The sequence below is a fragment of the Wolffia australiana genome, chromosome 7, assembly GCF_029677425.1.
Source record: "Wolffia australiana isolate 7733 chromosome 7, ASM2967742v1".
Lineage (NCBI taxonomy): Eukaryota > Viridiplantae > Streptophyta > Magnoliopsida > Alismatales > Araceae > Wolffia > Wolffia australiana.
Genome location: NC_135841.1, coordinates 3064908 through 3075453, shown reverse-complemented (window position 1 = coordinate 3075453; position 10546 = coordinate 3064908). Strand labels below are relative to the sequence as shown.

The 10546-nt window shown below is 42.2% G+C and overlaps 1 protein-coding gene across 1 annotated transcript; it reads left to right on the top strand.

Moving 5' to 3' along the window:
- The first annotated feature begins 3482 nt into the window (after positions 1 to 3482).
- On the top strand, positions 3483 to 5297 carry LOC144706066 (GDSL esterase/lipase At5g55050-like). The gene is made up of 5 exons (XM_078578941.1): positions 3483 to 3824; positions 3950 to 4080; positions 4216 to 4425; positions 4593 to 4842; positions 4918 to 5297. The coding sequence occupies exons 1-5, from the start codon at positions 3575 to 3577 to the stop codon at positions 5142 to 5144; spliced, it is 1068 nt and encodes a 355-aa protein (XP_078435067.1). The 5' UTR covers positions 3483 to 3574; the 3' UTR covers positions 5145 to 5297.
- The last annotated feature ends 5249 nt before the right edge of the window (positions 5298 to 10546 follow it).

Here is a 10546-nt window from a genome sequence, read left to right as displayed (position 1 = left end):
CTTTTGATGTATGAACTAACGGGAATATGATATTTGAAATGGTCAACTAAATTTTAATGCCAGAAATTCTAAAGTAACTATCACTAGAGAAAATTAATCATTATCATGAACCAGAATTATCTCAAAAGTTAAGGTGTCTCAAGGTACCTCAGAGATGGGAGCCAATAGCTTGAATATCTTGATGTTGAATGCCCTTGATTGACGTTTATCTGCAGCTCCACGAGTGATGCAAACGAAGATAGGGGAAGGTGTGGGAAGACGGATAAATGGAAGTGTGTGATTTGACTGGCACAAGAGAGCGTTGATGGGTAAAGTGAAAGGAGTGGAAGTGAAGTGTGAAAAATTGGATGAATTGGATGGGATAAGGTGTGGGAATTGGTGAAGTGAAAAAGGAGGAGAAGTTGAACTAGGTGAAGATGATGGGTTAATTTGAAGTGAAGTATTCAATGATAGGGATGGTGAGATAAGCTGATAGGTAAATGATGGAGGGGTTAAAGTATGGAGAAAGAGAAAGGAGTTGACGATGTTGAAGAAAACAAGCCACGTACTCGTTCCGTTGTCGATCCGTTGTCTGTTACCGTTATCACTAGAAGAAATCACCAAGGAATCATTCTTTTCTCACAAAACAACTTCACAAAAATTCTCACGCAAAAGTTTTCATACAAGCAGGGTCATGGCCCTTTTAAAGGAAAATAAACATGCAGTTACAAAGAAAAAAAACTGTCAATTCAAAATGGTGGTTTTAAGAGAAAGTGGTAGAGAGAATGGTGGTTCACGTAGAGGAAGTTGTGGAAAAAGTTGAGGGAGAGAGGTTGGACAAAAGTCAATTAGGAAGTTGTAGAAAAGGGAGAGAGAAAGAAAATTAGCGAGGGAAGAGAATGGTGTAATAGTCAACAACCGGGGGGGGGGGGGGCTCTCAATGCTCACTTGACTGTCTCACTCTCTTGTCAGCCAATCAGCCTCACTCTCTTATCTGTGTACCGCGGCGTGGGGTGAATAGACAGCAGCAGGATTGAGTCCCCCACCGTATCCCCCCACCCATACTGAGGCTCAGCCCTTCCACACAAACAGATAGAGAGAGAGAATTATCGTCTTTCTACATTAAGTATGTTTCCCTTTAAGTATGTAGCCCTCCTGGTTGGAGGGCAGGATTTGGATTATTGAGTTGTTTCCTTCGAAGTAGTATCTCTTCTCTCCCTCGTCGACGTCCACTCCGTCGAGTCCTCTAGCGACATCCACTCCGCCGTCTCGCCGTTCGCTCTTGACTCCATCAGCGACGTCCACTCTGCGTGGGTTCAACCGTCTTCGATACAATCCCCCACGGATCCTATCAATTACCCCATCGGCGACGTACACTCCACCTGGGTTCAACGGTCTTTGATACGATCCCAGCAGGGATCCTATCACATGATAATGAGCTTTGGATGACAGAGTCAATGTGATGACATCAATGTCAGCGACCGTCGTATACTATAAAATAACAAAGCATCATTTGCCAATGTGAACGACCACGATCCAAAATAATTTATGTCTAAGCCTCCCTATCAAGTACTTCCATCACATGTTCAAGTGAGCTCACGTGAAAATTATGTTGTACAAAGAAAAAGTCCCTGTGTGTTTCGTTTTTTGATCATGTACTTGGTCAATCAAATTGATCAAAATACTGAAATGAAAAAAACTGGATATGCTTCTGGAATTGAATCAAAATGAGCAGAAGTGATCTCATAAAGTAAATCTCAGAGTCGTGAAAGAATTGTTATGAAGACAGAGAGATCAGAGGAGTCGAAGAAATCACAATCGAAAGTGCTCTAGGTGCCCAAAACAATCAGAAATTCATTGCCAATCATTGAAGAAAAGATCAAATGTATCAGAAATCAATCTAAGATGAAATAAGTCCCCACCTCAATCAATTAATTAGATCCAAAAAAAGGAATCTGAAGTAAAACCGTCAAAATAAGACAAACGGAATATGCTTCAGAACACGAATTAAGATAAAAAATAAACTATCTAATCAAGAAAAACTCGGAATGGCAAAAGAACTGACACAAAAAGGCAAGTTCAAAGTAAAATTAATTTCTCAAAATGAACAGAAGCGACCTTATCAAGAAAATATGAGAATCCCAAAAGAATTGAAATGGCGAGATCGGAGGAGCCGAAAAGATCACGATTTAAAGTGACAAGGGGACTCTAAAAACCCAAAGTAAAATTCATTACTCGAAAGGAACAGAAGCAATCTCATTAAGTAAATCTCAGAATCCTGAAAGAATTGACATAAAGAATTAACAGAAATCCTAATTGACCCGAGTACTCTCAAAACTCCAAAATTCAGAGTTAATCGAAGAAAAAAACATCTAATTTTCTGAAATCCAGTTAAAATGAAAGAAACAAACAATTCAGTCAAGCAAATTTCCAGAGGGGAAGAATTGACCAGACGACCGTTAGGCCGGAGGATCCACAGAAGGCGCAATTGAAGGGAGCGGGGGTGTCCCTATACATGGTCTGATGGATGGCATTCCTTTGGGATCGCCATAAACGGCGTTCAGCAGGATCATCCCCGCCTGGTGCGGCGGCGGAGCGACGTAGTAGACTTGCTGCGGCGGTGGCGCCACTGTCTGCTGAAGCCCAATTGCAACTACAAATGCCGGCTCTCCTCCCATCGAGGATGTAGAAAACGAAGGGCAGCAGAGAGGGGATATGCGGAGCAAGAAAGGATATGCGGAGCGAGAAAGGAAGGATACGCGGAGCGGGCCCCCTCTTCTCTCTCACTCTCTTGTCAGCCAATCAGCGTCCAGAAGGGTACATGAATTCCTATTATTAGTAGTAGAGATAGTGGGCAGTTAAGAGGGTGAGAGAAGGGATAGAAAGAAAGAGAAGAAGTGGAGAAGAAAAGTCAAAGAAAGGAGTTGAGTGAGGAGAGAGAAAAGAACGTGAGAGAGGGAGAAGAAAAGTCAAAGAAGGGGGCTGACGGAGAAGAGAGAGAAAGAAGTCTCCAAAGAGAAAGAGAGAAAAGAGAGAGAAGAGAGAGAGGAGACAAGTCAAAGAAGAGAGAGGAGAGAGAGGGAAGGCGATTAAGCATTTCCCATCACTCTCTGTATGAAGTCTCCAAAGAGTAACCACACCCGTTGTAAGCAGTATCGTAGAAGAATCGCGAACAAGGAATAATGACCGCAAATAGTAGCCAAGAGACGGAGACGACTCTTGTGAACTATTGACTTGCGCGAATGTGTACGCCTGAATATCGACTAACTCTGGCCCACACATTTCATACCCATCTTCCTCGCACCGCCGACCACCCCCTCGCATTCCTCTCATTCTCCCTATCTCAATCTCCGCCTATCTACGTGTGGAGCGCGAACTCGGCTCAATTCCCCACGCGTAAAACCCCTCGACGCGATGACAGCGACGTAGACATACACAACGATAGAACGGGAAACGATTTTTAGAACGCGCGTCTGAACTACACTCTTGAATTGTCTCTCCGCAAAATTCCCTTTGACCAGAGCTCTTCGTTTTCTCTTCATTCCTTCTCTATATATGTTGCCTACAATCCTTGTAATTCCATCAAGCGGGACAAATGGCCTCTACATTCTCTTCCTTCTCGTTCCTTGTGCTCTCCTCTTTGTGGGTTTTGCTCTTCTGCCCTTGCCATGGCGAGTTAGCTCACGCTATTTACGTTTTTGGGGACTCTCTCGCCGACGTGGGCAATAATAATCACATTCATCTCACTCTTCTCAAGGCAAACTTCCCCCACAATGGGATTGATTATCCTGGCCGAAAGCCCACCGGCCGGTACAGCAATGGGAAAAGCTTCCCGGATTTTCTTGGTACTATTACTGCCTTGTCCAATCTGCTTTCATCAAATTATTCAAGTTTTTCTCGTTTGGTCTGTTTGTATCAAAGAATTTTGATAGACACGGAGTTTATGTAAGGCGTTAATTTTCTGGTGCAGCTGAGATGTTTGGCTTGCAGACTCCTCCCCCCTATCTATCAGTTTTCAAGTCTTCATCGGCAGATGCCGCATTTCTCAAGGGCGTGAGCTTCGCTTCTGGAGGCGCCGGCGTTCTGGACACGACGAACAAGGTAAATCACTTCTCTGCCCGTTCTGTCCACCCCTTCACGGTTGACTGAATGGAAGACCTGCTCAGTCCCGTTCCGTTCATCCTAGACCATTGAATGGGAAGAGCCGGGTCTCTGATATTACGTTATCTTGCGCAGAATCAATGCCTCCCACTGGACAAGCAGATCCAGTACTTCTCAGACGTGAAAGCAGCTCTGCAACTGAAGTTAGGCAGCTTGGGGACAGCGCAACACCTCTCTCGATCGATATTTGTTGTCGTCATCGGCAGCAACGATATTCTTAATAACGTCGATTCTAACCAGCCGTTCGTCAATACTATGATCGTCAAGTTTAAGAGCCAGCTGAAGGTGAGGAACTAAGTTTAACATCCAAATTAACGTGATTTTTTGAAATTTTCTATGAAGGGTAGAGTTAGTAGTATGTGAGAAACTGGGCAAGTTAATGGGTAGTTTAGTGATTCTATATAACCCCTTGTGTTTAAACTGATTCGGTAGCTGATTTGCCGACATTGCAGGAGGTTTACAATATCGGCGCGAGGAAGATACTCGTTCTCGGAACGGGACCTATCGGGTGCAGCCCTTCCAAGAGGGCGCCCAGCAAGAACAACGAGTGTGACGTTGAGTTTAACAAGCCGTCTATGAAATTCAACACGGGCGTCATCTCTATACTAAGAGAGATGAAGACGGAGCTGGCCGACTTCAGCTACTCCTTTTTTGATACTTATGCTGCGTTTATGGAGATCATATCCAGTCCTTCATCCTACGGTACAAGTTTAGAATTCCTTTGGGCACTTTGTTTATTGAAAATCTTATGTGATGGATGGAAATCTTCTCTTTCAGGGTTCAAGGAGGTGAAGGCTGCGTGCTGTGGGCTGGGCGATTTGAATGCAAAGGCTCCTTGTTTGCCCATTGCAACCTATTGCAAGAACAGGGAAGAGTACCTTTTCTGGGACTTTTACCATCCAACGCAGGTTGCTGTTCAGATTCTCAGTAAGAAAGTGGTCGACGGCTCACCTCCACTCGTTCACCCCCTCAACCTACGTCAGCTCGCCTCTCTCCCCGCCTAGATCAAAATATCTTACATTGAAAGAGAACAAGTATCGAGCTGGAACGGAGGAAATTCCCATACGTAGAGAAATTCTCCTGTATGTATATCTTGTTGAAGGCAAAATATAAACCACTTTACCTTTGTCACGCTATAAGTGAAAAAAATTATGCCTGATCTTTCAGAGAGAGATAAAAAATTAAGAATTTGGAAGACTTGATTATCACTAAAAAATCAAACGCTTCAGCAGAGAGATTGAAGTCACAAGAATATGAAATAAAATCCAAGATCATAAAATATTAGAGTCCTCCTCACATCATAGAGGGGTCACTATAGCAAAGAATGATTATTTTGGGACCTCACACATCAGAAATACCCTTCTTGCAGATGGGTCCATGAGAGTTTACGTGAGTGAGAGCTAGGAACTACAACCATCTATAATAACTCGTACAACTCTGTCAAACTAAATAATACAAGCACAGATCTCTTGAATCAAGATGACAATGTTTCTAGTCTTAGAAAGGATTTTAATCAGGATAGAAAGATTTTTACTGCACGGATAGGCAATGTTCTATCCACTGAGAATTATTTGTATGTAACTGAAAAGGTCGTGACACAATTGTTTTATACGTATTTGGCTTGTTACTTCATGTTTCCCAAGTACTTCCCTTTACAATCACTCTCAAGGCATGAATTTGATAAAATATGAAATAACCAGTAAATTCTATATTTTTTATATCAGATGTTTATTAATATTTTTGGACATTACCCACTTAACTTCCTTAACCTTAAGTGGTTATATTCTCATTTTTTCTTGAGGCTCTTTCAATTTTACCACTCTGTTTTCAATATTTGGGAAAAAAATTTAAGCCACGGTCCTCGGAAGATTAAATAGAGTAATTGAGGTTTAATTTTATCCCTCAGTGTTTTAAAATCTAATGGACCCTTTTACACTTTTCTGGCAAAATTTATTTATAAACTAAATAAATCATTAATGAATAAAGATCGATTGAACCTAATCAATAGGTTGAGTTTTTTATAGTAGTGTAGCCCAATATAAATCTGTAATAATATCTGCCTAAGCCTAGAAATCCTTAGAAATGTTTGATTATTCTAGGGTGTTTCCCGTTTATTGATGGGTTCAATTTTGGCTGGGTTAGTGGATCCACTCTGAGTTGATATTACAAGGCCCATATAGTTCTTCTTGAATCGATACTTCTTAGGGTTAATATGAAGTTGATTTTGGATATCAGTTCTAACACTTGGGCTTAATGTTGCTCGAGCTGTTATATATATGGAATATAGATCATGATATACTCAAAATACAAAAGCACAAATAGTCTGAGATATGGTTTAAAAATTAAGTTCATCAGCAATTAAAATGTGATTCTGCATTGAAAAATCCAAATGTAATTATCATACTTCTCACCTCCACTCCTCCAACCCCTCAAGCTAAGTCAACTTGCCTCTCTCAGAACCTAGATCAAAATTATCTTACATTGAAAGATAAATATTATAGATCTGGAATATTTGAAATTCCCAGCACACTGGACCATTCTTCCCAATGTTCCCTTAGTATTGTTTCTGGCACAAATAATTTATTTCTCACATAAATGGAACAACCTTTGTTAACAATAGTTAGGCAACATCAAAATATATTCATAATAGATGTGACGTTCTTCTTTGTTAGGTGAGGAGAATATAATCCTCTACAGATATCATATCTCCCAAGCAAAGTATGAGGTTCACTAACCATAACCTTTACAACATTTCCTAGCTAAACTTCATGTTGTCTTTTCCTCAAATGTTTTTGACCTTTGAGCAATTGAAATATCTCATGCTTGAATTTTTTCAAAGCTATCTCAATAAGGAACTACACTTCCTCTACTAAGGATCTTTCAAAGCATAGTGAAAGTATTTGATGTTGTGATAGATCGACCTTAATGTGTTTCATTATCTTACCTTTCACAAGGACATGGAACACCTTCTCACTGGTCATGCCGACCAATTAATCTTGGAATTTTCCATCTAAAGGTTTTCCCTCAACATTATTAAGAAAATTATCTTGTTTAACCATGTTGACCTGAATCTTCTTCATGTTAATGTTAATGATGAACTACAAGTACTAATCTAAAGGAATTGAATGATGAGGTTAATTATAATCTAAAGGGAGAACAGTTTTCCTAGAAGATCTCACATCTCCTTCCATTCAATCATCCTCAGCACATCATAATATGTAGAAGATACCTCAACCATGTGAGTCTTGAATTGATTTTTTGAGATTGTACGTCCATAAGATTTAATCTAACCATCAAAATACTATTATATGATGTTTCATGACCTTCAGTTATATGTCTTCATAATACCTCAATGGCTAATTTCTCATTGATGGTGTATAACATTAAACCAAATCCGAGTGAAACCTTGATCACTTACTCTCATCACTTTTGTTGCATCCAATGCAGATTTAGTATGATCATCATTCTCAAGGACATAGCCTAACTGCTCAACTTTAAAAATGTCATCAACTTCTTGAGAATTTCATAACCTTTGGAGTTGTTAAACAAGTTTCATTAAATATGTCATATAGTGGGTTACTTGATGATGTATGTTTGTAGGAGAAGTTGAAAATCCTGTGAGATAGATACTCATCAATATATGATCGTACTTTGGTCCCAAATGCTCATGTGACTTGGAGTAAATCCACCCCTTAGTTTTGAGGGCAGTACCTTTGTTACTTGATTAGAACAGGTTTGTGTATAGGCCTAGAGTGAACTCCACGGAACTAGAAGGTTCTTCTACCTCGGTCTTGTAATGTTCACTAGTACTTAGTTTCTGATGGCGTACGCCATCAAGGATCATCGACGACGTCGTCTCCACTGCCTGCCACCATCATCAGCAACCGGGTGAAAATATACTCATTGTCGCATTTTCATTCGCATCGTTTTTAGTCCTGTTTTGTGTTTTCCCGTTCTCGTCGTCCTGTTTTCGTCGCACTGCGACGCGTCCCATGCCCGTGTTTTTTCGCCATCATGGGAAGGGGTCCTTAGTCATTTGGACCCCCTCCCTTATCCCTTGGTCTTTTCTTATTTTATTTTATTTTAATTTTCCCCTTTTATTTTGTAATGAGGGGGGCCATTATATAAGGGCCCCCTAATGGACCTGATTTCTCTTTTGTTGACCCATTTAGGGGGCCCATTTGACCTTCCCCTTTATAAGGGAAGAGTGAGGCGCCCTTAACACTTGGACTTGTTTTTCTGGAAATTTATCTTGTGTTGAAGAGCAGGTCCCGCCTTTCCCTTGTAGAAGAAGAAGAGGAGGGCGAGAACAAGGGGAGGGATGCCCTCGATCGGTGCTTATTGGAGTTGATCTGCCGTCGAGAGGAATTTCTCGGCGAAGGCTGATCCTCCTTCCCCCGCGTGAGCCCCTCGTTACAGACCAGAAAGGCCGCCATATCATTGTGGGTGATCCAGTCAACGTAGGACATACTGGTCGCCAAACTCAAGCAAACGCCAGTATCTCCGGCTCGACAGTATCGGCCTCTCCTTCCACGATCTGTGGGCTCATCCAATCTGGTCCACTACGAGTCTTCCTAATCGCATTGCGGGCTGCACCATCCGCGAACAACTACCAGCAAAGAACTATCGGCCTTGCGAATCGATTCGGGCCAGACGCGTTGACCGGATAGGGGGGGGAACCTCAGGAGCGATATCAGAGTGGCGTCGAGCCAACTCCTCCTACAGGGGGCGGCGCTCCAACCCCGGTGATCTACCTCCCCTTCCACGCTCCGTGGGCTCTGCCATTCTGGGCCACAACAAAGTCTGCCTAGTCGCTGGCGGGTTGCACCGTCTACGAACAACTCTTGCGCGGACTGTCTGCCACATCTGCTTGTTCGATTTTGGGCCAGGCGCGTTGATCAACTGGGAGTTGGTCAATCCTCCTCACGAGGTTTCCCTGTTGGTGGTGCCTGGTAACTCTCGACTGGTGTTGCTCCGGCCAGCTGCTGTCCTTTGAATCGGCGCACCTCGAGTCAGACTGCACCCTGGTCACAATGCCGGAGGTCTCCACCTGAATGAGGCCCGCCCTGCAACATGCAACATGACCTGCAACATGACAAACACTCACCTCTTGCTGGAGCCCCTTGACACGCACGCCCCTCGCCTGATCTCGCCCCCCAACTCCCCTGATTCTACGCCACAATGCCAATAGAGCCGCCGGTGCTCTCCGGCTCCTCTCCATCGCACTCGCTCCGGCCGACGCATCGATGAACATGCTACACAATGAGCCGCTCGATGACGAGGTACACCCTCTCTTCGCCGCTTGTTATTTACCTTGTACAGTATACTTTGGTCTTGATTACACCACGCTCTGGCTAGATAGGTGAGAGAGGAAAGAATTGAGAGAAAACTACGAAGCAAGTGAGCGACTTACCAGTACGGACGAGTCTGTCCGTTACGTGCGAGCCCTACGGATTGATTCCGCTCAACTGTAGACTTCTTCGTCACTAAGACGAGGTTTCGAGAGGCCACCGTTGCCGTCACCCGGCGACCCCATCCAAGCTCAGAGCTCGACGCCTCCCTCGAGTCAGAGTCTGCACGTACGACACGTAGGGTGCTCATTCATTGCATCATAGTCACATCGACCCATTAGGGTTCACTCGTCGGACGATGAAACCATCGACGTTCGATACCACCATCAATTATCGGTATCGAGCCATCATACTCGGTGCCGACCTGGCGACGTCCGCGACGACGTCCGACATCAGTTTCTCCTCCAAGATAAGAGGACATAGAATAGACTCATCTAAGCCAAATTAATGAGATTTGGATCCTAAGAAAATAACAAAGGAGGACCACACTTGAGTTAATCACTCGCACACTACAACCCATAGTTTAATTTTAGGGGTTTATTTTTGGTATCACCTTTTGAAATGAGTATTGTGTGATATCTCATATTACATGTGCCTTTATCTGTAACATATGAATATTACGTGTCACATATGTAGTGCATGGATGTGAGTGTATCTTGACGACTATTCAAAGTAAAAAATATAATCCCAATATCACAGAATATTAGCCAACCATTCCCAAGAGATCTGAAATTACATCCATCAAGATTTTTCGAGGTTATATTTTCCATACCTTGCTTTACAACATAATATTACAATTTATAAATCAATATAAATAAAAAAACTAATCACATCACTATCGTATTGAATAAAACATCAAATAATCGTTTCAAAATTTTCAAAGTATTGTTTTTTAAATAAATGAACTGTATAAATATTTCTCTAAATAATCCAAAAATAAACATTCCCTAAATTAATAATATTACCTGCATCAATATTTTTTGAGGTTATATTCTCCATCCATTACTTTACAACACAATATTACGATTTCAAAATAAATTAAACTATTTATTTAG

What these genes read in the sequence shown, in the direction of transcription:
- LOC144706066 (XM_078578941.1), top strand. Translation starts at nt 3,575, where the DNA reads ATGGCCTCTACATTCTCTTCCTTCTCGTTCCTTGTGCTCTCCTCTTTG. An exon ending in AAGCTTCCCGGATTTTCTTG is followed by an intron (nt 3,825 to 3,949) that starts GTACTATTACTG and finishes TTTCTGGTGCAG; the next exon opens with CTGAGATGTTTGGCTTGCAG. An exon ending in AGTTTAAGAGCCAGCTGAAG is followed by an intron (nt 4,426 to 4,592) that starts GTGAGGAACTAA and finishes CCGACATTGCAG; the next exon opens with GAGGTTTACAATATCGGCGC.